The sequence below is a fragment of the Sebastes umbrosus genome, chromosome 4 (assembly GCF_015220745.1).
Source record: "Sebastes umbrosus isolate fSebUmb1 chromosome 4, fSebUmb1.pri, whole genome shotgun sequence".
In the NCBI taxonomy this organism is placed as follows: Eukaryota; Metazoa; Chordata; class Actinopteri; order Perciformes; family Sebastidae; genus Sebastes; species Sebastes umbrosus.
In genome coordinates this window covers 34,599,237-34,626,824 of record NC_051272.1, presented here as the reverse complement: position 1 = coordinate 34,626,824, position 27,588 = coordinate 34,599,237, and the positions used below count along the sequence as shown (strand labels likewise).

The 27,588-nt window shown below is 40.8% G+C and overlaps 5 protein-coding genes across 5 annotated transcripts in view; 4 read left to right on the top strand and 1 right to left on the bottom strand.

Annotated features, from left to right (window-relative positions):
- LOC119487078 (serine/threonine-protein kinase pim-1-like) overlaps window positions 1–25,388 on the top strand; it is a 48,078-nt gene extending 22,690 nt beyond the window's left edge. Inside the window, exons 10-11 of the mRNA XM_037767729.1 lie at window positions 24,152–24,437; window positions 24,553–25,388. The gene's annotated coding sequence lies outside the window, so the exon portion shown is untranslated. The remainder of the gene's footprint in view (window positions 1–24,151; window positions 24,438–24,552) is intronic.
- Window positions 1,011–6,786, top strand: LOC119486708 (CDPK-related kinase 3-like). Its single transcript, XM_037767021.1, has 10 exons — window positions 1,011–1,015; window positions 1,403–1,667; window positions 3,457–3,676; window positions 3,809–4,042; window positions 4,620–4,691; window positions 5,415–5,509; window positions 5,617–5,664; window positions 5,785–6,003; window positions 6,216–6,396; window positions 6,537–6,786. The coding sequence occupies exons 1-10, from the start codon at window positions 1,011–1,013 to the stop codon at window positions 6,746–6,748; spliced, it is 1,551 nt and encodes a 516-aa protein (XP_037622949.1). The 3' UTR covers window positions 6,749–6,786.
- Window positions 9,529–12,396, bottom strand: LOC119487081 (galanin peptides-like). Its single transcript, XM_037767733.1, has 3 exons — window positions 12,258–12,396; window positions 10,924–10,995; window positions 9,529–9,959 (listed from the first exon to the last, which is right to left on the bottom strand). Exons 1-3 carry the CDS (start codon window positions 12,379–12,381, stop codon window positions 9,898–9,900), a joined length of 258 nt encoding a protein of 85 aa, XP_037623661.1. The 5' UTR covers window positions 12,382–12,396; the 3' UTR covers window positions 9,529–9,897.
- LOC119487079 lies at window positions 19,324–22,894 on the top strand. Its single transcript, XM_037767730.1, has 7 exons — window positions 19,324–19,461; window positions 19,578–19,778; window positions 20,690–20,830; window positions 20,963–21,196; window positions 21,764–21,835; window positions 22,558–22,652; window positions 22,760–22,894. The coding sequence occupies exons 2-7, from the start codon at window positions 19,610–19,612 to the stop codon at window positions 22,814–22,816; spliced, it is 768 nt and encodes a 255-aa protein (XP_037623658.1). The 5' UTR covers window positions 19,324–19,461; window positions 19,578–19,609; the 3' UTR covers window positions 22,817–22,894.
- LOC119487080 (serine/threonine-protein kinase pim-2-like) lies at window positions 22,937–24,112 on the top strand. The gene is made up of 4 exons (XM_037767732.1): window positions 22,937–23,146; window positions 23,359–23,539; window positions 23,680–23,853; window positions 23,969–24,112. Exons 1-4 carry the CDS (start codon window positions 22,952–22,954, stop codon window positions 24,058–24,060), a joined length of 642 nt encoding a protein of 213 aa, XP_037623660.1. The 5' UTR covers window positions 22,937–22,951; the 3' UTR covers window positions 24,061–24,112.
- Window positions 25,389–27,588: the final 2,200 nt, after the last annotated feature.

Here is a 27,588-nt window from a genome sequence, read left to right as displayed (position 1 = left end):
ATATTTGATCAGCGTTTGATCCTCTTACTGCTTGTTTTCCTCCGGTCTGTGAAATCTTGCAGATGCCGTTAGGAGCACCGGAGGACACAGAGGCACATGATTTTTTTCAGGTTACCTGTTTCATGTACTACTGTCACCATATAGCGACTATTTTATAAAAACAACTTTTTTTAATCATATTTGCTCCAATCTCGCCTACTGATGCTTTAAGGGAGGGGAAATGATAGTTTTTGCACACTTAAAATATTGTAAATAAGAGATTGATTTCTTCCCAAAGCCAGCATCATATGTCCAGAACTCCTCAAACCTCAAACATGAGATTGTTTTTGTACATCTTCAGAAATTTCAGCAAATATACAGTAGCCTAGTGCTTTTGGCTGCAAGAGTCAGACAGTTGCACAGAAAACACAGCATACAAGCAGTCAGAAATTGTGACCACATCATGTATTTTTGCCTCCATGTATCTTGAGTTAATACAACAGTCACTCTGTCAGTTTGGTACAACAGTCAGATGTGTCATGTTGGCTTTAATTTAGTTAGAAATGTAATCCATGGACCACATTTATGAGCACCTACACACATTTTGCTAGTTCAAGTTGAATTTTTGAGTGTGTGATGCGTATGCATTAAGAACATTTGTTGTTAGCTATAAAATCAAGAAGTATTTGGTTTGAATTTAGCAGTCATGACCATAATAAGCTTATCAATGTTTAAAAGTAACCTTATTCCATTGAGACCAGTGTTTGGAGATGACACATTTCATTAAAAAAAAACATTCAGAACACAACAAAAATGCAAGCAGGAAATATTATGATATGCATACCAAACGGTGTTGTGCAGACATAGCCAATGTGATTTTGTCAGGAGGATGATTAGCATTTTGGTCATTATGGATATTTTGAAACTGCAAGTATGTTTAAATAAAGGCTGATCCAAAATACAGGTCAGTAGAGAAGGAAGAAGTGAATAAAGTCTTGGTGCCTATTAAATAATGTGGATACCTATACAACATGAGGTATATTTGTATCTTTTAATTTAATATTTTCAACAATGTAATCATGCTTTTAAGACTTGTTTGATTATATGTAGTCTGCGATATCTTCTTGGTGTACATTTGTAAGCTTGAGTATTTGTAGTGTGTGTAATGTTGTTCCAAGGCCGAGGTTAGCTTTCTAGTTTTATTACGAGCCGCAACAGCGACGCTGGCATTGTTTTCACCTTGTGAGTCTGTGTGTGTGCGTTTATTTCGATCTTATTTTTTTACGTATTTGTTTTCACCTTGAGTGTTCATATTTCTGTCTGTGGACAGATTCAATGGATGGGCAGATCAGCAGGTAAAGCAATGTATGATGTTGGTTTTTCAGTGTATAGACTAAGCTGTGATATCAAGACAATCTCTCAGCTACAGGAACTCGGCTGGCTGTGAAGAACTCTGGCTCCTGACTCGCACTGCTGAAGCAGTATGTGGTCAGGAGGAACGGGAGCAGCAGCAGTCTGACGCCAACGCCTCCTCAGCTGCCGTCTCCATTCCTGCAAGCCGCATGGTTCCGGGGGGATCACAAGGACTCATCCCCTCGGACTACATGGAAATCAGAGAGCTCTTTGAGCTAAATCAGAGGACCCTGTCCCAGTGGGAAGAGTTTAACATGAAGCTGTGCCGATGTGTTGTAATCTGTACTGTGATTTATCTTTTGATGAAAGCTCAAGAGCCTAAAAACAGCCTGCGTTTGTCTTCCAGGTTCTCTCAGCGTCAGAAAGAGGGGGCTGCTGCTGCAGGTGTAGCGGAGTTAATGATTACACTTGCCATTACTAACTCTGTCTTAATATGTTTATATGTATGTACACTGAATGAATGTATTATATGTCATCTGTTTCAATATCGTGTTATTTACTTTATTATTTAATTATTATTCATTTTACTGCGCCCCTGCAGACTTGACAGGTGCACCCCGCATCTCGTCAACAGTCTGCATGTGCCGTCTCCGTGGTAGGTTGACTTTGAATTAGCTCCGTAAATATAAAGAGCATAAGCCTTGTTTTTATGGGTAAAATTGTGTTTCTGTAAATTGTATGTCGATCTAAGCTTACAAAGTACTAGAGAAAATGCTGAATGTTGATATTAGTTGCCTCTTTGATTGTGTGGAGCACTTTGTTGAACACGCCACGTTGTCGGTGACTTTGCTAGCTTAGTTAAAGCTAACTGGCTAATCAACAGCAACTTCAACTGATATCATTTTGTTTTAGCATCTTTGAGAAGCTTTGTCGCTGTGAGACTGACTGTGGGAGATCTAACATCATCTCTGTATTATCAGGTACATGTTGTATATTTTTATATTTGTATTAATGTTAGCTTGTGTGTAAATAACTTGTGAACAGTCTGCATGTGCCGTCTCCGTGCATCTTTGAGAAGCTTTGTCGCTGTGAGACTGACTGTGGGAGATCTAACATCATCTCTGTATTATCAGAATAAATGGCGAGTTGGAGCCAAAAGTGACGGTGTGTGGACATCATTAATAACACAACGCAAAGAGAGAGTACACAACTGCTACACAGGGAACTGGTGTTGTCCCTGCTCCAGCTGCTGTCCAGGCCCTCCTTCCAGCAAAAGGACTGTCCTCTGTACATTTGGGAAAATAAATTCTTTTGCATATATTGTTAAATAGGTGCACACTATGACTGGGGATGTGATCTAAAAGGGTTAAACAGGCATTTTTTTTAAAAACTTGACTTTAAAGGTCCCATACCATGCTCATTTTCAGGTTCATAGTAGTATTTTGTGTTTCTACTAAAAAAAGTTTTTAATTTGTATTTATTTGCACATATATAAAACTACACAAAATCCAATCAATGAAAAAAACACAAGAAGCCACATGCTTATACAAAGGACCTCCCCCCCAACCCCAGGAGAAAAAAAAACAATAACAAAAAAGCTACATGCTGTAATGTAAAAAAAACCTTTTATTTTCCTCATACTGTCTGCTTGAATATACCTGTATTTACCCTCTGCCTGAAACGCTCCGTTTTAGTGCATTTCAACGGAATTGCAACAGAATTGCGTTGCCTGGCAACAGTTTGGGTCCATGTGTACTTCCTGTCAGCTGATGTCATTCACATACACTGCAACAGTAAATGAACTGGGACACATTTAGAATGGTTACTTTTAAAACCGTGAAATGGTCTAAATATTGTATATTTGTGACATCACAAATGGACAGAAATCCTAACGGCTTGTTTCAAACACACAATTTCTGAATACGGGCTGTGTGTATTTTTCCGTATATTGAGCGTTTTGATAGTTTAACAGTATTTTATATAATACTTAAACCTACTTTATAATATAAAAGAAATGAAAATCACACTTTTTACAATATGGGACCTTTAACTAAGAGGCAGCAGAGCAGAAAAGACTTGTGTCATTTTGGAAGACTCCGAATGACGGTCTGTGTTGTCATTTAGTTTGGAGGACTTATTTTCCACATTAGGTCCTGTGACTGTCAACAAGCTGATGTATCTCTGTTTTTTTTCTCATCTGTAGAAAACCTCATCTTATCTGCGGAGGATGAGAGCAAGAGAGGCGGTAAGAGAAAGAAGAAGAGGAGGCCAGACCTGGACCTGACAGAGACCAAGGACGACAAACTGTGCACCCCACAAAATTTGCCCGCACACGTTCAAAGAGGTCAGTAGATAGTGATACATGTCGGGTTTGGCTTTATGTTAAGTGTAAGCACTAATTCAGAGTTAATACCTTGAAATAAATAAAACAAAATTACAATTCAAATTTGTTCCACTGTGTTTTTCTAATTCTTAGAGCTCCCTAGCACGTCTGAACTAAGTTCAGCGCCTGCAATGGATAGGACTAGGTCGACTAGGAGGCTTCAAAGGAGGACCTGTCCTTGCACAGAGACCGTCTTGCAGCACAGGACAATGGTCTCCGAAGGTGAACACCCAGACACCTCTGAAGAGGAGCTCCGTGAGAGACTGTTGAAGAGGAAAGCCAGAGAAGACGGAGAAGGACCGTCCTCTTCAGTGGATGTTCACAGAGGTAAGCTGATCATGTGAAACTGCTGTTGGGAGTGTTTACCATCATCATTTACTGAACACCAGGTTCAGACAGAGGTGGAAGTTGTACTCAGATCTTTCACAGAAATACCCATCAATTGTGTTTTTGGTATATTGATCTAAATAGACTTCAGTTACAAAGAAAAACAAATCCTCACTTCCCTTTAGTGATTGATAGACAGATATACAGATAGATATACAGACAGATGGAAAGATAGATAAATGGATGGATGGATAGATAGATATAAAGAATATGTTGGAATACACTACAAATATGCCACACTACTACAACTAGCTTAGAAAATATTAAATATGAACATAGAAAAACAATATTCTACTATATACAATAGCAAAGTGTGAAAACAAATGATGAGTTATTCCTTTAACTGAGAGGCAGCATAGGCGAAATTGGAGCAGCAGAAAAGACTCATATGTGTCATTTTGGAAGTCACAGAGTGACGGTCTGTGTTGTCATTTAGTTTGGAGGACTTATTGTCCACGTTAGTGCCTGTGACTGTCAAAAAGCTGATGTTCCTCTGTTTTTTTTTTCTCATCTGTAGAAAACCTGACGGAGACCAAGGACAGGACCAAACTCTACTCTGCACAAAAGTTGCCCGTCCACATGCGAAGAGGTCAGTAGATAGTGATACATGTCGGGTTTGGCTTTATGTTAAGTGTAAAATTCATATCAGAGCTTAAGCATTGGCGGATTAAAGTGGTCAGGGGCCCCTGGGCTACTCTTTGTATGGGCCCCCGCAACCTTACTCATCATGCTTTAAACTTACCAAAAAAAAGTCATTTAGTGTCATGCATAAAAGCGTTCTAGGAATATTACACGTACACAGTCGGGGAACACTTACGTTTACAAACACATTGAGACAGCCTTTAATCTAAACCTTGAGATATCTAGTCAATTTAGGGGTTTTCTTTAGTAGATCCGGGTCACGGTGTTCTTTCAGACGTTGTGCTGTTCGTTTTTGTGGCTCCGTGATCATATTTTCTTTTTGACATTTTGCCACTATTCTGTCCAGTAATGACGTGTTACTTGAAAAAAAAATTGACCTCATGAACCTGGTCACATCATCGGGCCAGGCTCATAAGGTCAGCTGATTGGGTACATGTGTCCCTCTTCATTTTTCTTTTATGTTTCTTGTGGGCCAACAGGGGTAAAGTTTTTTTTTTTTCCCTCTGAAGTACATTTAAGTAATTAAAGATAATCTGGCCAATATGGGGCCCCTGAAAATACGCCGCAGCCTATAGGCCAGTCTGTGCATTAATCCACCCCAGAGCTTAAGTAAAATGTAATTAGTGCTCCTCACAACTGTATTAAATCTAAATGTTGTTTGTCTTTTTAGCTGCATTCGAGGCCAAATACAAACAACAGAAGAAGCTCGGCGAAGGAGGGTGTGGATCTGTGTTTGCTGGCTATCGCAAAGCAGATCATTTGCCTGTAAGTATTACACACACATTTTTGCACACACACATGCATACACACACACACACGCATATACACACACAGTACGGACAGGAAGTGCTAACAAAGTTTGTGTCTCGTAGGTTGCCATCAAACACGTTCCAAGCGAGACTCAGTTCATCAAACACGTGGTGAGTTAAGATCTGCTGTATTCAACACGGCACTCTCTTATTGGATGTATTATGGATGAATCCTGCTTCTCTTCTTTGGAGCCTCTCTCACTCATCCTCCACTTTGTTGTGATGTTTCAGTACAAGAACGGGAATACGGTCTCCGTGGAGGTCGCCGCCATGTTGAAACTCGCCGCCAATACAAGTGGCTCAGCGGCCTCCTCGGCACCTGTGTCCCTACTGGACTGGTATGATCTGGAACATGAGCTGATCCTGGTGCTGGAGAGACCAGTCCCCTGCGTGGACTTGGCCACGTACATCTGCTCAAAGGGAGGCTCCTTAAAAGAGGAAGAGGCCAAGGTGAGCTACTGGAGGCTATTATTTTTTGCAATTTAGGGCTTATTTTGACCATCATTTCTATTCATTATTTTACATTGTACTCACCAAAGTAATTACACTTCCACGTTGGCGTCACTTCTCAGACCCGGAGGTAGCCCACTGAGTAACAGCCATGAAGAAATGTCAAAGCACCCTCCTCTCCGATCCCTCATCTCTCTCTTATTGTTTGTCAGATCATCATGAAACAGCTGCTTGATGCAGCAATTGAGCTTCAGGATAAGAGCATCTTTCACCGGGACATCAAGGTGCAAAATATCTTGATCGAGACTGGCTCGGACGTCCCGCGAGTTCGCCTCATTGACTTTGGTCTGAGCTGCTTCGTCAAGAGCTGCTCCACTTACCAACACTTCTACGGTAAGATGTCTAGCTTCTACTCCTGCTCTTCACTAACATACCCATCTGTGACTTTTACGTTTAAAGAAAGCTCCTCCTCCTCCTCCTCCTCCTTCTCCTCCTCCTCCTCACCGTCTTATCATTATGTCTGTATATTCTAGGTACCGCTAATCACATCCCTCCGGAGTTGTACATTAATCAACGCTACAGGGCCGGCCCCACCACAGCGTGGCAGATGGGAGTGGTCCTGTTTGAAGCGCTCCACAAGAACACATCTTTTGAGACCCTCGCGTTCCTCCAAAACAGTCTGAGAATCAGGAAGACGCTGCCCAAAGGTAACAAAAACATACACAAACATGTCAACAGACACTAATCTGTTCATTTCAGTTCACGTTCTGATGGATCTCTGTAGTCATCACCAGTCACCACCCTGTGATGGCCTGGCGACCCGGTCACCACCCTGTGATGGCCTGGTGACCCGGTCACCACCCTGTGATGGCCTGGCGACCCGGTCACTACCCTGTGATGGCCTGGCGACCCGGTTGCCAGCCTGTGATGGCCTGGCGACCCTGAACAGGTCACCAGCGTGTGTGCCCCGCATTTGCCCTATGTCAGCAGGGATTGGCTCCAGCCCCCCCCTGTGATAGGATAAGCGGTTACAGATGATGGATGTATAATATTCATTGTTTGCCCTTTTTTTTGCAGATCCTGTAGCAACCCCAGCCGTTCAAGGAGAGGGGATCTCTCTTTGAATTGCCTTTCCCGAGGTTTCTTCCCATTTTCCATCTGGCCTCAGGATATTGGAGGAGTTTTTCCTTGCCTTCTTAGAGAGCTTGGGCTGGGCAGGTTCTGCTCATATTCCAATTAGCCGTTATTTAATGTGATATTTAATACTGAGCCATGAAAATAAACTTGAATTAAATTTAAACCCAATTAATTCCTCTTTTCTTTAGCCCACAGAGAATCTGTTTTTTTCTAAATGCATTTTGAGTTAAATAAATATATGTCAAAAAAGTCAAAGTGTAGTATGTCATGAAAAACTCATAGTCATAATATGTAGTAGCATAGTATGTCATAACAAATGTCATGGAAAAGTCATAGTATAGTATGCCATAAAAGGTCATGGACAGACTGGTTATGCCTGGATACAGGAGTCCAATAGATTACATTTATGGTCAGAGACAAGGTCTATCAATGAGAGGGAGTTTATATTCAGGCCCAGAGTAAATACGAGGTAAAGGGCGTGGCCTCGGTTATGAGTTGAACCAGAGACGTGCTGCACCAGGTTGAAAGAATCAGTAATGTTTAGTAATTCAGTGGCATAATGGTTTGACGGGTCATCAACATGGATATTAGAATCCCCTATAATAAAAATGATATCATGATTGAGGACAATGGAAGAAAGAAATTCAGAAAATTCAGATAAAAAGGTGTTGTTTGGTTTCGGGGGGGCTGTAAATTGAGATACAGCGGACAACGTTTTGATCTCAAAACTCTGAAAGTTGTCAATAGTGATTTGTTTACAGTTAAATGGTTGCTGTAGGCAACAGCAAGGCCTCCACCACGGTCCGTGCACCTCGGGGCACGGCTGGTTTAAGGCATATAGGCCTTATAGGCGGGTGCCTAGGGTACCACCTTCTGGGGGGCGCTGGTCACCCTCTAAAAAACAAAATGAAATAAAAAAAATCATATCATATATCATACAAAGGTAATTAATAATACATAGCGTATGCATTGAAGGGGTTGATAATCCTAACTATCATTTTTTCTGAGGATTTACAGTACACAAAACACAAAATTTATCAAAAACTGTGTGGGTTTTCCCCGAAATGGCATGTGAATATCATAAAGTGGGCATGACTGTGAAGGGGAGAGTCGTGGGTACCCTTAGAACCCATTTTCATTCACATGAAGGTCAAGGGATCCCTTTGAAAATGGCCATGCCAGTTTTTTGTCGCCAAAATTTTGCCTAACTTTGGAACGTTTTTTAGCCTCCTTCCCTCCTTCCTCCCCTTTCCTCACACTGTCTGCTCGAATATACCTGTATTTACCCTCTGTCTGAAATGCTCCGTTTTAGTGCATTTCAACGGAATTGCAACGGAATTGCGTTGCCTGGCAACAGTTTAGGTCCATGTTCACTTCTTGTCAGCGGATGTTATTAACATACACTGCAACCAGGAATAAACTGGGACACATTTAGAATGTTTACGTTTATAACCATGTAATGGTCTAAATATTGTATAGTTGTGACATCACAAATGGACAGAAATCCTAACGGCTTGTTTCAAACGCACAATTTCTGAATACGGGCTGTGTGTGTTTCTCTGTATATTGAGCGCTTCGATTCTTTCACAGTATTTATAAAGCACTTAAACCTGCTTTATAATATAAAAGACTCTCACTTTTTACAATATGGGACCTTTAAGGGAGGGGAAATGATAGAGAGGGAGGGTGAAAGAGTGTGTGCAAAAACTAAGTATTGTAAATAATAAAAATATATCAGATTTATAATATACTGCGCTTTTCAAAGTTCTCAAGGACGCTTTACATACTGTCGGATAAAATAACAAATTAAAAAACAACTGGCAGTAAGCTGTAAACTCTTTAATATAGACAGAAAAAAATATATGAATAAAATGAAAGAAAAGATCAGAATAAAATGGTGTTGACTAGGTTTGTCCATTCTGAGCCACTGTAGAAACATGGTGAAACATGGGGATCTGCTCAATATGGCTCATTCTAAGGTAACGAAAACACAATGATTCTTATTTGCAGGTGATTATATACTAAAGAAAACATACTTATTAAAAATGATATTCCATTTCTGCCAATAGATCTCCCTGGGTTACACACTGGTCCTTTATTTCGTACGTTTACATCAGACACACTGATTAGTCATGGAAAATGAAAACTGCGCGAGTTTTCCTTTAGTATCAAGCAGCAAAGAAGTTGTAGCATGACATGTTTGAATTAATTTGCCTTACTTGACATCACACGTCCTGCAATGCGACTGTAGCACATTCGCACATCGCAATGTCGATGCTGAAACGATATATCGTGCAGCCCTGCAGAGGGACTGAGAGACATAGTATTTTTCATTTATTTATAACATTTGACTGTGACTGATGGAAAGAAATAAATTCAAGTTGCCCATTGAGTCCAGTGCCATTTGTTTATTTATCTCACTCCATTCTCATACATCAGATGATGGTATTTTAAGATGATAATACAGCGTTGGGTTGTGAACAGAGGTCCCTATTACCTAGATCAACCTACAGTCAGCAGACACTCACTGACCTTCAGTGGATATAAAGTTTTATTTACACAGGAGCAGAAATATCTGATATTTGTATTTGGGGGTGGGGGGCAATCAATCAAGAGTTAAGGTATCAGCTCTCTGGTACCAGGACTAATCAGAATGTGAATGGAGCTACAGGAAGGTGACAGTTAGGGCAGTGGGAGCCCACACAGCAGAAACATAGACTTGGGGAGATGGAGATGAGCTGCAGAGAGGCAGACACGTTATGGATTGGCCAGTTCGTCTGATGTCACAGAGGAAGACAGGCTGTCCAACGCTCCCATATCTGTAACACACACACACACACACACACACACACATGGATTTGTTAGTGTTCAGAAACATTACTATAAACTACGTGTCAGACAAGAGGTTTGTCAGTACAACCAATCAAAATCATCAAAGCAATTCTTTACTTCCAAACCCATCGATATCTTCCAAATATGACAATATATATTTATTTGATCATTGTGAAATCATTAAAGGTCCCATATCGTGCTCATTTTCAGGTTCATACTTGTATTTTATGTTTCTACTAGAACATGTTTAGATGCTGTAATGTTCAAAAAAACTTGTATTTCCCTCATACTGTCTGCCTGAATATGCCTGTATTTAGGTTTAGGCAACAACACCACTTGGTTAAGGATAGAAAAAAAAGCACAAAGTCGACATTTACTTCTGAAAACACGAACGGCGGTCTCCTGGGTTTAATGGACTCTCTCGCTAATACTTATTATTATAATACCACGCAACTTTCAATAACAGTTGCTCCATATACTACGTCACTTAATCAGACCGAATGCAAAAACGTCGACATTCAACGTATCTGTAGTTTGCTGAAACGTACAACGGCAAAAAAAAAAAAAGATTCTCGGCGACTGGGCTGGGTATTTTTGCATATTTAATATAATTTAAACATATTGATTATAGCAATTGACACTATTAATAACTCTAAACCTGATAGTGAATTGGGTGTTTAGTTTGTTTTGTTATGTGGTAGTGGGGTTAGTCTGTGTGGTAAATGCAGTTGAAAGTGTAAAAAAAAAAAGTCCCCTTCTAAATATCCTATTTAATTAATTATTAATTATTTCCACAACATCCATCTCTGCTTGTTGTCTGTTTTTAGAGTTTGATTTTGCATCAACATACTGTAGCTTTCGGCAGCAAACTCTTTGGTCTTGAACAGTGCCACAGACTTCTGACAACAATCCTCACGTTGAGGTTAGTTAAAACAGAAATGATGAGAATACCTTTGAGCTTTAGGTACGACAGGAAGTCAATGACAGTGTGGATGATATCTCCATCTGCTATTCTCAGGGAACCTGCGGAGGCAAAGCAACAAAATGCAGCCAGCTATCATGTCGTCTGAAGTTCATAGTATACGCTGTAAGGTTCGACAGGAGCTCAGGTAACAACAACATATGGGAAAATAATTATCACCAGATACCAAGATATCTTGACACAAGAAGGAATCTTAATGCATCCTTTAAAAATGATTCAACATGACAGAAATGAGAATTACAGAGAAAAACTGAACCAAACACTTTTACATGCACAAAAATATTCAGTTTTTTGCCTTTATTCTGAAAAAGACAATATTCCTACTAAGCTGTTTACATGGCTAATGAAAATAAATATTCCCGTTTATGCAGCCGTGCATGCTCCTATTAACGTAAATCACCACCATGATGTACGCCCTATGGCTATACCCTTTAAATAACTTAAATTTCCCTCCTTTTCCAACTGCAGTCATGTTGCTCCGCAAACTGCGGTAAAAACCCCAATTGAGACGCGGATGTGCTGTATTGTGTCCAAACAATGCTCCCAAACCTGTTTATCGGCATATCCCACATGTCCTAATCGTAGAATGATACATTTGGAATAAGGCCTAATTTGGAATACCCAAATAGAATATCGTCTCTGTCGGGCGGAAACTTTGTATCTCCATTTTTCGCCATTTTAATGTTTTTTTTGTCATAAATCAATGCTATAGGTCACCCTTTATGTCTGTCTGTGTGTTTTACAAATATTTAACCAATGAAAAGCATTAAAAAGAGCTCTAAGTCGGCTTGGAAAGGCCCGGGGTAAATGTGGCTTGCGGCTCAGACCGTGAGCTTTACAGCACCCATCGCCCGAACATCACTGCTCAGTTCAAATCCAGTTTACATGATACCAACTTTGACAACGCAGTGTTCAATTATTTTAAAAACACAGGTTTTGTTTTTTTTCCTTTCCTGAAAAGTAACGGTTTTGGACATACAAGTTTTCTGCACGACACCATCGATATGCTGGATACATGACCCGTTTCAAATTCAGAATAATTAGTGTATATGGAAACGTAGTAAATGATATAAAGTAAACCAGCGTTCTGGGAAAGTCCAGGGAACTATAACTTTAAGCAGAATGAAACATGAAAGCTTATGAAGATGGCTTGCCATCATTGCTAAGGTTGCTAGGGTGTCACTAAGGGGTTGCACAAGAAAATCAAAAAGTTTATCTTCAAAGTAGATCCTTTTTCTTTGTGTGTGTGTGTGTGTGTGTGTGTGTGTGTGTGTGTGTGTGTGAGAGAGACAGACAGACAGACCTGTTCTGAAGTCCTCCTCCTGGCCCATGTCCCTCTTGCCAGCCAGACCCGGCTTGTCCCTTAGTGTCCTGTGTCCATCTATTCCATCTGGACAATGAGGAGTGATCACAATCGACACAGTCATACAAACAGCAGATGGGTCAGCAACTTGATAAAAGTATTACAGTGATTTAGTTCAAGCTGTTTTTACAGCTGCTCTACAGTAGGTTTCTCTGTATTTTAACTGTGAATGAAATTCTTTTGTATTTGCTTGAACTGGTAATATCCTTCGACAAAAGACAAATGATTTGACTTTATCAAGCTTGAACTGTTGTGTGCTATACATTAACATAATAACAACTGAAAACACACACACACTTCCTAAATATCCCACTGTTTCAGTAGCAACATACATTAGACACACATACATACACAGTACAGACACCCTCTACCTAATTCTCCTAAGAAGATCTAAAGGACATTGTTTTGCACTTGGTTATTTCAGCATGGTATTGGGTTTGTAATTGTTTGGTTTCAATTTCCAAACTGTTACGGACCACCTGCAGGGCTTGGCTCATGGAATTGCAGTAAAACAGAGATTTGACCAACAGAAGAAATAAAACAAGCACACATCTATAGTGGGATGGACTGCAGTTTTAACACACATTGCATAGAAATGCACTGGAATAAGAATGATGACAAAATGAAAAAAATAATGGACAAGCAAAGTAATTTGCTGAGCTATGGTGGTAGTATGTGCTTCATTAGCTCTCGGTGTATTCCTACGGGCCTACAGGTCATAGCGAGATGTCTTTGACGCCCGGGCCACACTGCCTATACGAGAGCAGCGTGTGACAGCTGCCTCGCTAAACTGCTGCGTCTCTCACGTGTGTGGTGTCCACACAGGCCACCGCAGCATGACGTTAGTTTGCGTTTCTCCAAAAGTTTATTCTGTTTCAACTTTTCGCTGCGTTTTTTCGCTAAACTGAAGGGCCCACAAGTTCTCAATAGGGTTTAGGTCAGGTGAGGAAGGGGGCCATGTCATTATTCTTTCATCTTTAAGGCCTTTACTGGCTAGCCATGCAGTGGAGTACTTCGATGCATGCGATGGAGATTGTCCTGCATAAAAATCATGGTCTTCTTGAAAGATGCAGACTTTTTCCTGTACCACTGCTTGAAGAAAGTGTCTTCTAAAAACTGGCAGTAGGTTTGGGAGTTGATTTTGAGTCAATCTTCAACCCGAAAAGGTCCAACTAGCTCATCTTTAATAATACCAGCCCATACCAGTACCCCACCTCCACCTTGCTGGCTTCTGATTCGAAGTGGAGCTCTGTGCCCGTTACTGATCAAGCCACGGGCCCATCGATCTGGTCCGTCAAGAGTCACTCTCATCTCATCAGTCCATACAACCTTTGAAAAATCTGTCTTCAGATATTTCTTGGCCCAGTCTTGACGTTTCAACTTATGTGTCTTGTTCAGTGGTGGTCGGGTTTCAGCCTTCCTTACCTTGGCCACATCTCTGAGCACTGAACACCTTGTACTTCTGGGCACTCCAGGTAGGTTGCAGTCCTGGAATATGACAGCACTGGAGGATAATGGGTTCCTGGTAGCTTCACGTTTGATTCTTCTCAAATCTTTGGCAGTTAATTTGCCTCTTGTTTCTTGTGACCCTGTTGACTATTTGCAACAAAACGTTTGATGGTTCTGTGATCACGCCCCAATATCTTAGCAATTTCAAGATTGCTGCATCCCTCTAAAAGACTTTTTACAATTTTTGACTTTTCAGAGTCAGTTAAATCTCTTTTTTGGCCCATTTTGCCTGAGGAAAAGAAGCTGCCTAATAAATATGCACACCTTGATATAGGGTGTTGATCTCCTTAGGCCACACCCTCCCTCATTACACAAATACACTTCACCTGATATGCTTGAATCCAATAAGCATTCAAGTTAATACAGCTTGGAGTTGGAAAATATGCATAAAAATGATGATAGGGTCAAAATACTCACTTGCCTAATAATTGTGCACACAGTGTAATGAAATCATACAGTATGTAAAGTTACCACAACAGCCTGTTGTCCCTCCTGTCCTCTGGTAGGAGATACAGGACCCACAGGAGGACTCTCTCCAGCAGACTGAGGAACAGGTTTTCCCCCAGGCCATCAGACTTTTAAATAGATAATTCATACGACACCTTCTCACACAAAGATATATCTTATACTGTATCTACTGTATATGTTCTTAATGTATGTTCTTAATGTATATGTTCTTAATATGCCCTTGTACAAAGTATTACCTTTATAATTGTAGTGTAAATGTAACATAACTTATTATTTTAATGGAGCTTCCCAGCAAAAAGTATTTCACAGGATTGTACCTGTTTAACTGGCGTGACAATAAACATCTTCAATCTTGAATCTAATAAATTATACTGTAATTTCAGATCCTCCAAATCCCTCATTGTTTAACTAATGTTAAGCATAATTAAAGCCACAATCCTACGTCTTTATTTTCTCTAACACATATTGTGATTTTTCTCTTGAAGTGGCCGCTAACTATATCAGCTAACTAACTAGCTAGCATTTCGCTATTAGCCGACTATCTAGTTAACCAGTGTAATTAAGTAACATGTATTAGGTTAGCTAACGTAAACTAAAGTATTAACGTGAGTCACATGTCTCAGCTGACACAGACTGGCTCATTGATGAATTACTGAATCAATTCAAACGTATTACCTGTAACTAAGAGACGGTCTCATTACGTCACCAGCAGTAACCGTTAACGGTAGCTAACGTTAGTTGATATAACGGTAGCTAACAGATGAGACGTTCTAATAACCGGTTAACAATAACTGCGGTTTCACCTTTTTCAGTTATGCCGCGCTCGCTTTGGTTCACATGTAAAATAAGAGGACGTAGCAGTGAGAAGTCCTTTCAGAAGTCTAATAAACTAAAACATTAACGTTTCACTAGCTAACCAGCTAACTGACCTGTGTGCACGTCACTGGTCTTGTCTCGCGCTGCTTGCCAGCGGTTAAGGACAGACGGACCAACGGACGGTGCCTTCATGGACTCATCAGAATTGTCGAAATTACCAGACCTACTTATTAGTGAAGCGAGAAGGTTAAAATAGGCATTGGCCTTGAAGTTTTATATCTACAGGCTAGCAGTGTGGGTGAAATGGTGATGGCATTTATAGTGGTTTTGTGTGGCTGGTGTTTATTTATGTAACTAAGTAGCAAAGGCCTATATATTAGGCATTTGTGTCCATAGGTAATTACTGTATGTAAATATGCTGTATTTGCATGAAATAAAAGTTTTCAATTTGTAGGCATTTTATGTGGTTGTTGGTTGTCTGGTGGTGGTTCATTTTGAGTGTGTGTATATTTGGGAAGTTAAAGTGGCAGTAGTCAGTATATTTTTGGCATCATTGGGCTAAAATTCCATAATAACCTTTCAGCATATTGTAATTCAAGTGTTCTGAGAGAGAACTAGACTTCTGCTCCTCCTCATGGCTCTGTTTTCAGGCTTTAGAAAATCTAGCCTATGACGGGAGACTTTGACCAATCACAGGTCATTTCATTGAGAGAGTGTGTTCCTATTGGCTGTGCTCCGGTCATATGACCAGAACTTGGCATTCCTTCACCAGATTTCACAATGGCAGCGGCGTCACAAACTTTCTCATTTTACAGCTAAACCGTGCACTACAAGATGATTCTGAGAACATTTGAGGAGAGAAATAGGCAGTAACGTAACAGAATATTGATTCATATTTGATCAGCGTTTGATCCTCTTACTGCTTGTTTTCCTCCGGTCTGTGAAATCTTGCAGATGCCGTTAGGAGCACCGGAGGACACAGAGGCACATGATTTTTTTCAGGTTACCTGTTTCATGTACTACTGTCACCATATAGCGACTATTTTATAAAAACAACTTTTTTTAATCATATTTGCTCCAATCTCGCCTACTGATGCTTTAAGGGAGGGGAAATGATAGTTTTTGCACACTTAAAATATTGTAAATAAGAGATTGATTTCTTCCCAAAGCCAGCATCATATGTCCAGAACTCCTCAAACCTCAAACATGAGATTGTTTTTGTACATCTTCAGAAATTTCAGCAAATATACAGTAGCCTAGTGCTTTTGGCTGCAAGAGTCAGACAGTTGCACAGAAAACACAGCATACAAGCAGTCAGAAATTGTGACCACATCATGTATTTTTGCCTCCATGTATCTTGAGTTAATACAACAGTCACTCTGTCAGTTTGGTACAACAGTCAGATGTGTCATGTTGGCTTTAATTTAGTTAGAAATGTAATCCATGGACCACATTTATGAGCACCTACACACATTTTGCTAGTTCAAGTTGAATTTTTGAGTGTGTGATGCGTATGCATTAAGAACATTTGTTGTTAGCTATAAAATCAAGAAGTATTTGGTTTGAATTTAGCAGTCATGACCATAATAAGCTTATCAATGTTTAAAAGTAACCTTATTCCATTGAGACCAGTGTTTGGAGATGACACATTTCATTAAAAAAAAACATTCAGAACACAACAAAAATGCAAGCAGGAAATATTATGATATGCATACCAAACGGTGTTGTGCAGACATAGCCAATGTGATTTTGTCAGGAGGATGATTAGCATTTTGGTCATTATGGATATTTTGAAACTGCAAGTATGTTTAAATAAAGGCTGATCCAAAATACAGGTCAGTAGAGAAGGAAGAAGTGAATAAAGTCTTGGTGCCTATTAAATAATGTGGATACCTATACAACATGAGGTATATTTGTATCTTTTAATTTAATATTTTCAACAATGTAATCATGCTTTTAAGACTTGTTTGATTATATGTAGTCTGCGATATCTTCTTGGTGTACATTTGTAAGCTTGAGTATTTGTAGTGTGTGTAATGTTGTTCCAAGGCCGAGGTTAGCTTTCTAGTTTTATTACGAGCCGCAACAGCGACGCTGGCATTGTTTTCACCTTGTGAGTCTGTGTGTGTGCGTTTATTTCGATCTTATTTTTTTACGTATTTGTTTTCACCTTGAGTGTTCATATTTCTGTCTGTGGACAGATTCAATGGATGGGCAGATCAGCAGGTAAAGCAATGTATGATGTTGGTTTTTCAGTGTATAGACTAAGCTGTGATATCAAGACAATCTCTCAGCTACAGGAACTCGGCTGGCTGTGAAGAACTCTGGCTCCTGACTCGCACTGCTGAAGCAGTATGTGGTCAGGAGGAACGGGAGCAGCAGCAGTCTGACGCCAACGCCTCCTCAGCTGCCGTCTCCATTCCTGCAGCCGCATGGTTCCGGGGGGATCACAAGGACTCATCCCCTCGGACTACATGGAAATCAGAGAGCTCTTTGAGCTAAATCAGAGGACCCTGTCCCAGTGGGAAGAGTTTAACATGAAGCTGTGCCGATGTGTTGTAATCTGTACTGTGATTTATCTTTTGATGAAAGCTCAAGAGCCTAAAAACAGCCTGCGTTTGTCTTCCAGGTTCTCTCAGCGTCAGAAAGAGGGGGCTGCTGCTGCAGGTGTAGCGGAGTTAATGATTACACTTGCCATTACTAACTCTGTCTTAATATGTTTATATGTATGTACACTGAATGAATGTATTATATGTCATCTGTTTCAATATCGTGTTATTTACTTTATTATTTAATTATTATTCATTTTACTGCGCCCCTGCAGACTTGACAGGTGCACCCCGCATCTCGTCAACAGTCTGCATGTGCCGTCTCCGTGGTAGGTTGACTTTGAATTAGCTCCGTAAATATAAAGAGCATAAGCCTTGTTTTTATGGGTAAAATTGTGTTTCTGTAAATTGTATGTCGATCTAAGCTTACAAAGTACTAGAGAAAATGCTGAATGTTGATATTAGTTGCCTCTTTGATTGTGTGGAGCACTTTGTTGAACACGCCACGTTGTCGGTGACTTTGCTAGCTTAGTTAAAGCTAACTGGCTAATCAACAGCAACTTCAACTGATATCATTTTGTTTTAGCATCTTTGAGAAGCTTTGTCGCTGTGAGACTGACTGTGGGAGATCTAACATCATCTCTGTATTATCAGGTACATGTTGTATATTTTTATATTTGTATTAATGTTAGCTTGTGTGTAAATAACTTGTGAACAGTCTGCATGTGCCGTCTCCGTGCATCTTTGAGAAGCTTTGTCGCTGTGAGACTGACTGTGGGAGATCTAACATCATCTCTGTATTATCAGAATAAATGGCGAGTTGGAGCCAAAAGTGACGGTGTGTGGACATCATTAATAACACAACGCAAAGAGAGAGTACACAACTGCTACACAGGGAACTGGTGTTGTCCCTGCTCCAGCTGCTGTCCAGGCCCTCCTTCCAGCAAAAGGACTGTCCTCTGTACATTTGGGAAAATAAATTCTTTTGCATATATTGTTAAATAGGTGCACACTATGACTGGGGATGTGATCTAAAAGGGTTAAACAGGCATTTTTTTTAAAAACTTGACTTTAAAGGTCCCATACCATGCTCATTTTCAGGTTCATAGTAGTATTTTGTGTTTCTACTAAAAAAAGTTTTTAATTTGTATTTATTTGCACATATATAAAACTACACAAAATCCAATCAATGAAAAAAACACAAGAAGCCACATGCTTATACAAAGGACCTCCCCCCCAACCCCAGGAGAAAAAAAAACAATAACAAAAAAGCTACATGCTGTAATGTAAAAAAAACCTTTTATTTTCCTCATACTGTCTGCTTGAATATACCTGTATTTACCCTCTGCCTGAAACGCTCCATTTTAGTGCATTTCAACGGAATTGCAACAGAATTGCGTTGCCTGGCAACAGTTTGGGTCCATGTGTACTTCCTGTCAGCTGATGTCATTCACATACACTGCAACAGTAAATGAACTGGGACACATTTAGAATGTTATATATACATTCAAATATATACACATACACAATTTATTCTAAACACACTCATTTGCATATTCCGGAAAGAACTTGGCTGTGATGCCCTTATGACATCATGATGACATCATACCACCAAACCTCAGAAGTTTAGAACACACACACAGTGTTCACATTCGGTCACATTAAGATTGAATCAATCACAATCAGACTCAACATCTCGTTGCTCTGAAAGTGGTGTTAGAAACTTCTTATAATATTATCATTGACAAAGACTGCAGAGGACACTAACTCTCTCTCTTCTCCAGCTCTTGGAACAAGTTGAGGTACGTGAAAAATCCAGTCACTCATGTTAATATGACTTATTTAGGAGTAAGCAATAATTCAGAGTTAATACCTGGAAATACATTTTAAAAAATCACAATTTCAATTTGCTCCACAGTGTTTTTCTAATTTGTAGAGCTCCATAGCAGCATGTCAGAACTAAGTTCAGCGCCTACAATGGATAGGACTAGGTCGTCTAGGAGGCTTCAAAGGAGGACCTGTACTTACACCTCTCAGGACGATGTCCGTGTGAGGCTATTGAAGAGGAGAGCCAGAGAAGACGAAGCAGCACTGTCCTCTTCAGTGGACGTTCACAGAGGTAAGTTGATCATGTGAAACTGCTGCTGGGAGTGTATACCATCATCATCTACTGAACACCAGGTTCAGACAGAGGTGGAAGTTGATAGATAGATAGATAGATAGATAGATAGAATATGTTAGAATACACTATAAATATGCCAGACTACTACAACTAGCTTAGAAAAAATTAAATACAAACATAGAATAACAATATCATACTATATACAATAGCAAAGTGTGAAAAGAAATGACGAGCTATTCCTTTAAAGGTCCCATATCGTGCTCATTTTCAGGTTCATACTTTTGTGTTTCTACTAGAACATGTTTACATGCTGTAATGTTCAAAACACCCTTTATTTTCCTCATACTGTCGGCCTGAATATGCCTGTATTTACCCTCTGTCTGAAACGCTCCGTTTTAGTGCTTTTCAACAGAATTGCAACAGAATTGCGTTGCTAGTCAACAGCTTGGGTCCATGTGTACTTCCTGCCAGCTGATGTCATTCACATACACTGTAACAGTAAATTAACTGGGACACATTTAGAATGGTTACTTTTAAAACCGTGAAATGGTCTAAATATTGTATATTTGTGACATCACAAATGGACAGAAATCCTAACGGCTTGTTTCAAACACACAATTTCTGAATACGGGCTGTGTGTATTTTTCCGTATATTGAGCGTTTTGATAGTTTAACAGTATTTTATATAATACTTAAACCTACTTTATAATATAAAAGAAATGAAAATCACACTTTTTACAATATGGGACCTTTAACTAAGAGGCAGCAGAGCAGAAAAGACTTGTGTCATTTTGGAAGACTCCGAATGACGGTCTGTGTTGTCATTTAGTTTGGAGGACTTATTTTCCACATTAGGTCCTGTGACTGTCAACAAGCTGATGTATCTCTGTTTTTTTTCTCATCTGTAGAAAACCTCATCTTATCTGCGGAGGATGAGAGCAAGAGAGGCGGTAAGAGAGAGAAGAAGAGGAGGCCAGACCTGGACCTGACAGAGACCAAGGACGACAAACTGTGCACCCCACAAAATTTGCCCGCACACGTTCAAAGAGGTCAGTAGATAGTGATACATGTCGGGTTTGGCTTTATGTTAAGTGTAAGCACTAATTCAGAGTTAATACCTTGAAATAAATAAAACAAAATTACAATTCAAATTTGTTCCACTGTGTTTTTCTAATTCTTAGAGCTCCCTAGCACGTCTGAACTAAGTTCAGCGCCTGCAATGGATAGGACTAGGTCGACTAGGAGGCTTCAAAGGAGGACCTGTCCTTGCACAGAGACCGTCTTGCAGCACAGGACAATGGTCTCCGAAAGTGAACACCCAGACACCTCTGAAGAGGAGCTCCGTGAGAGACTGTTGAAGAGGAAAGCCAGAGAAGACGGAGAAGGACCGTCCTCTTCAGTGGATGTTCACAGAGGTAAGCTGATCATGTGAAACTGCTGTTGGGAGTGTTTACCATCATCATTTACTGAACACCAGGTTCAGACAGAGGTGGAAGTTGTACTCAGATCTTTCACAGAAATACCCATCAATTGTGTTTTTGGTATATTGATCTAAATAGACTTCAGTTACAAAGAAAAACAAATCCTCACTTCCCTTTAGTGATTGATAGACAGATATACAGATAGATATACAGACAGATGGAAAGATAGATAAATGGATGGATGGATAGATAGATATAAAAAATATGTTGGAATACACTACAAATATGCCACACTACTACAACTAGCTTAGAAAATATTAAATATGAACATAGAAAAACAATATTTTACTATATACAATAGCAAAGTGTGAAAATAAATGATGAGTTATTCCTTTAACTGAGAGGCAGCATAGGCGAAATTGGAGCAGCAGAAAAGACTCATATGTGTCATTTTGGAAGTCACAGAGTGTTGTCATTTAGTTTGGAGGACTTATTGTCCACGTTAGTGCCTGTGACTGTCAAAAAGCTGATGTTCCTCTGTTTTTTTTTTCTCATCTGTAGAAAACCTGACGGAGACCAAGGACAGGACCAAACTCTACTCTGCACAAAAGTTGCCCGTCCACATGCGAAGAGGTCAGTAGATAGTGATACATGTCGGGTTTGGCTTTATGTTAAGTGTAAAATTCATATCAGAGCTTAAGCATTGGCGGATTAAAGTGGTCAGGGGCCCCTGGGCTACTCTTTGTATGGGCCCCCGCAACCTTACTCATCATGCTTTAAACTTACCAAAAAAAAGTCATTTAGTGTCATGCATAAAAGCGTTCTAGGAATATTACACGTACACAGTCGGGGAACACTTACGTTTACAAACACATTGAGACAGCCTTTAATCTAAACCTTGAGATATCTAGTCAATTTAGGGGTTTTCTTTAGTAGATCCGGGTCACGGTGTTCTTTCAGACGTTGTGCTGTTCGTTTTTGTGGCTCCGTGATCATATTTTCTTTTTGACATTTTGCCACTATTCTGTCCAGTAATGACGTGTTACTTGAAAAAAAAATTGACCTCATGAACCTGGTCACATCATCGGGCCAGGCTCATAAGGTCAGCTGATTGGGTACATGTGTCCCTCTTCATTTTTTTTTTATGTTTCTTGTGGGCCAACAGGGGTAAAGTTTTTTTTTTTCCCTCTGAAGTACATTTAAGTAATTAAAGATAATCTGGCCAATATGGGGCCCCTGAAAATACGCCGCAGCCTATAGGCCAGTCTGTGCATTAATCCACCCCAGAGCTTAAGTAAAATGTAATTAGTGCTCCTCACAACTGTATTAAATCTAAATGTTGTTTGTCTTTTTAGCTGCATTCGAGGCCAAATACAAACAACAGAAGAAGCTCGGCGAAGGAGGGTGTGGATCTGTGTTTGCTGGCTATCGCAAAGCAGATCATTTGCCTGTAAGTATTACACACACATTTTTGCACACACACATGCATACACACACACACACGCATATACACACACAGTACGGACAGGAAGTGCTAACAAAGTTTGTGTCTCGTAGGTTGCCATCAAACACGTTCCAAGCGAGACTCAGTTCATCAAACACGTGGTGAGTTAAGATCTGCTGTATTCAACACGGCACTCTCTTATTGGATGTATTATGGATGAATCCTGCTTCTCTTCTTTGGAGCTTCTCTCACTCATCCTCCACTTTGTTGTGATGTTTCAGTACAAGAACAGGAATACGGTCTCCATGGAGGTCGCCGCCATGTTGAAACTCGCCGCCAATACAAGTGGCTCAGCGGCCTCCTCGGCACCTGTGTCCCTACTGGACTGGTATGATCTGGAACATGAGCTGATCCTGGTGCTGGAGAGACCAGTCCCCTGCGTGGACTTGGCCACGTACATCTGCTCAAAGGGAGGCTCCTTAAAAGAGGAAGAGGCCAAGGTGAGCTACTGGAGGCTATTATTTTTTGCAATTTAGGGCTTATTTTGACCATCATTTCTATTCATTATTTTACATTGTACTCACCAAAGTAATTACACTTCCACGTTGGCGTCACTTCTCAGACCCGGAGGTAGCCCACTGAGTAACAGCCATGAAGAAATGTCAAAGCACCCTCCTCTCCGATCCCTCATCTCTCTCTTATTGTTTGTCAGATCATCATGAAACAGCTGCTTGATGCAGCAATTGAGCTTCAGGATAAGAGCATCTTTCACCGGGACATCAAGGTGCAAAATATCTTGATCGAGACTGGCTCGGACGTCCCGCGAGTTCGCCTCATTGACTTTGGTCTGAGCTGCTTCGTCAAGAGCTGCTCCACTTACCAACACTTCTACGGTAAGATGTCTAGCTTCTACTCCTGCTCTTCACTAACTTACCCATCTGTGACTTTTACGTTTAAAGAAAGCTCCTCCTCCTCCTCCTCCTCCTCCTCCTCCTCCTCCTCACCGTCTTATCATTATGTCTGTATATTCTAGGTACCGCTAATCACATCCCTCCGGAGTTGTACATTAATCAACGCTACAGGGCCGGCCCCACCACAGCGTGGCAGATGGGAGTGGTCCTGTTTGAAGCGCTCCACAAGAACACATCTTTTGAGACCCTCGCGTTCCTCCAAAACAGTCTGAGAATCAGGAAGACGCTGCCCAAAGGTAACAAAAACATACATAAACATGTCAACAGACACTAATCTGTTCATTTCAGTTCACGTTCTGATGGATCTCTGTAGTCATCACCTTCATCTTTCTTCTCCTTCTTTCGCTCCAGATTGCAAGGATTTCTTGCAAAAGTGTCTGACTGAAGACCCCAAACAGCGCCTGACCCTGGAGCAGCTCAAGCATCACCCATGGCTCGGATAAACCAACCCGGAAACACACACGTCCTCGCCAAACCGGGGCGGCCAGCCCGTGATAGGCTGGCGAGGTCACCAGCCCGTGATAGGCTGGCGAGGTCACCGGCCTGTGATAGGCTGGCGAGGTCACTGGCCTGTGATAGGCTGGCGCTACAGGGCCGGCCTCATCACAGCATGGTAGATGGGAGTGGTCCTGTTTGCACGACGATGACCTGGCGACCCGGTCACCAGCCTGTGATGGCCTGGCGACCCTGGACAGGTCACCAGCGTGTGTGCCCCGCCAGATGGGAGTGGTCCTGTTTCAAACGCTCCACAGGGACGCATGTTTTGAGACCATCGCGTTCCTCGAAAACGGGGCCACGTTCAACAAGAGGCTGTCCAAAAGTAACAAAAACATACACAAACATGTCAACAGACACTAATCTGTTCGTTTTAGTTCACATTCTGATGGATCTCTGTAGCCGTCACCTTCATCTTTCTTCTCCTTCTTTCTCTACAGATTGCAAGGATTTCTTGCAAAGGTGTCTGATTGAAGACCCCAAACAGCGCCTGACCCTGGAGCAGCTCAAGCATCACCCATGGCTCAGATAAACCAACCCGGAACACATACGTCCCCGCCATACTATACTGAAGTCATCCAAGTACTGATGCTGCTCTCTCTTTACGCTCTTTCTTTCTCTCTTTGACAGGAAAAACTTGAGGAACCGGGGTGGCCAGCTTGTGATAGGCTGCCGGAAGAAGAATGTGATGAACCGAGGCGACCAACCTGTGACCTGGCCTGGCGACCCAGTCACCACCCTGTGATGGCCTGGCGACCCGGTCACCACCCTGTGATGGCCTGGCGACCCGGTCACCACCCTGTGATGGCCTGGCGACCCGGTCACTACCCTGTGATGGCGTGGCGACCCGGTCACTACCCTGTGATGGCCTGGCGACCCGGTTGCCAGCCTGTGATGGCCTGGCGACCCTGAACAGGTCACCAGCGTGTGTGCCCCGCATTTGCCCTATGTCAGCAGGGATTGGCTCCAGCCCCCCCCTGTGATAGGATAAGCGGTTACAGATGATGGATGTATAATATTCATTGTTTGCCCTTTTTTTTGCAGATCCTGTAGCAACCCCAGCCGTTCAAGGAGAGGGGATCTCTCTTTGAATTGCCTTTCCCGAGGTTTCTTCCCATTTTCCATCTGGCCTCAGGATATTGGAGGAGTTTTTCCTTGCCTTCTTAGAGAGCTTGGGCTGGGCAGGTTCTGCTCATATTCCAATTAGCCGTTATTTAATGTGATATTTAATACTGAGCCATGAAAATAAACTTGAATTAAATTTAAACCCAATTAATTCCTCTTTTCTTTAGCCCACAGAGAATCTGTTTTTTTCTAAATGCATTTTGAGTTAAATAAATATATGTCAAAAAAGTCAAAGTGTAGTATGTCATGAAAAACTCATAGTCATAATATGTAGTAGCATAGTATGTCATAACAAATGTCATGGAAAAGTCATAGTATAGTATGCCATAAAAGGTCATGGACAGACTGGTTATGCCTGGATACAGGAGTCCAATAGATTACATTTATGGTCAGAGACAAGGTCTATCAATGAGAGGGAGTTTATATTCAGGCCCAGAGTAAATACGAGGTAAAGGGCGTGGCCTCGGTTATGAGTTGAACCAGAGACGTGCTGCACCAGGTTGAAAGAATCAGTAATGTTTAGTAATTCAGTGGCATAATGGTTTGACGGGTCATCAACATGGATATTAGAATCCCCTATAATAAAAATGATATCATGATTGAGGACAATGGAAGAAAGAAATTCAGAAAATTCAGATAAAAAGGTGTTGTTTGGTTTCGGGGGGGCTGTAAATTGAGATACAGCGGACAACGTTTTGATCTCAAAACTCTGAAAGTTGTCAATAGTGATTTGTTTACAGTTAAATGGTTGCTGTAGGCAACAGCAAGGCCTCCACCACGGTCCGTGCACCTCGGGGCACGGCTGGTTTAAGGCATATAGGCCTTATAGGCGGGTGCCTAGGGTACCACCTTCTGGGGGGCGCTGGTCACCCTCTAAAAAACAAAATGAAATAAAAAAAATCATATCATATATCATACAAAGGTAATTAATAATACATAGAGTATGCATTGAAGGGGTTGATAATCCTAACTATCGTTTTTTCTGAGGATTTACAGTACACAAAACACAAAATTTATCAAAAACTGTGTGGGTTTTCCCCGAAATGGCATGTGAATATCATAAAGTGGGCATGACTGTAAAGGGGAGAGTCGTGGGTACCCTTAGAACCCATTTTCATTCACATGAAGGTCAAGGGATCCCTTTGAAAATGGCCATGCCAGTTTTTTGTCGCCAAAATTTTGCCTAACTTTGGAACGTTTTTTAGCCTCCTTCCCTCCTTCCTCCCCTTTCCTCACACTGTCTGCTCGAATATACCTGTATTTACCCTCTGTCTGAAATGATCCGTTTTAGTGCATTTCAACGGAATTGCAACGGAATTGCGTTGCCTGGCAACAGTTTAGGTCCATGTTCACTTCTTGTCAGCGGATGTTATTAACATACACTGCAACCAGGAATAAACTGGGACACATTTAGAATGTTTACGTTTATAACCATGTAATGGTCTAAATATTGTATAGTTGTGACATCACAAATGGACAGAAATCCTAACGGCTTGTTTCAAACGCACAATTTCTGAATACGGGCTGTGTGTGTTTCTCTGTATATTGAGCGCTTCGATTCTTTCACAGTATTTATAAAGCACTTAAACCTGCTTTATAATATAAAAGACTCTCACTTTTTACAATATGGGACCTTTAAGGGAGGGGAAATGATAGAGAGGGAGGGTGAAAGAGTGTGTGCAAAAACTAAGTATTGTAAATAATAAAAATATATCAGATTTATAGTATACTGCGCTTTTCAAAGTTCTCAAGGACGCTTTACATACTGTCGGATAAAATAACAAATTAAAAAACAACTGGCAGTAAGCTGTAAACTCTTTAATATAGACAGAAAAAAATATATGAATAAAATGAAAGAAAAGATCAGAATAAAATGGTGTTGACTAGGTTTGTCCATTCTGAGCCACTGTAGAAACATGGTGAAACATGGGGATCTGCTCAATATGGCTCATTCTAAGGTAACGAAAACACAATGATTCTTATTTGCAGGTGATTATATACTAAAGAAAACATACTTATTAAAAATGATATTCCATTTCTGCCAATAGATCTCCCTGGGTTACACACTGGTCCTTTATTTCGTACGTTTACATCAGACACACTGATTAGTCATGGAAAATGAAAACTGCGCGAGTTTTCCTTTAGTATCAAGCAGCAAAGAAGTTGTAGCATGACATGTTTGAATTAATTTGCCTTACTTGACATCACACGTCCTGCAATGCGACTATAGCACATTCGCACATCGCAATGTCGATGCTGAAACGATATATCGTGCAGCCCTGCAGAGGGACTGAGAGACATAGTATTTTTCATTTATTCATAACATTTGACTGTGACTGATGGAAAGAAAG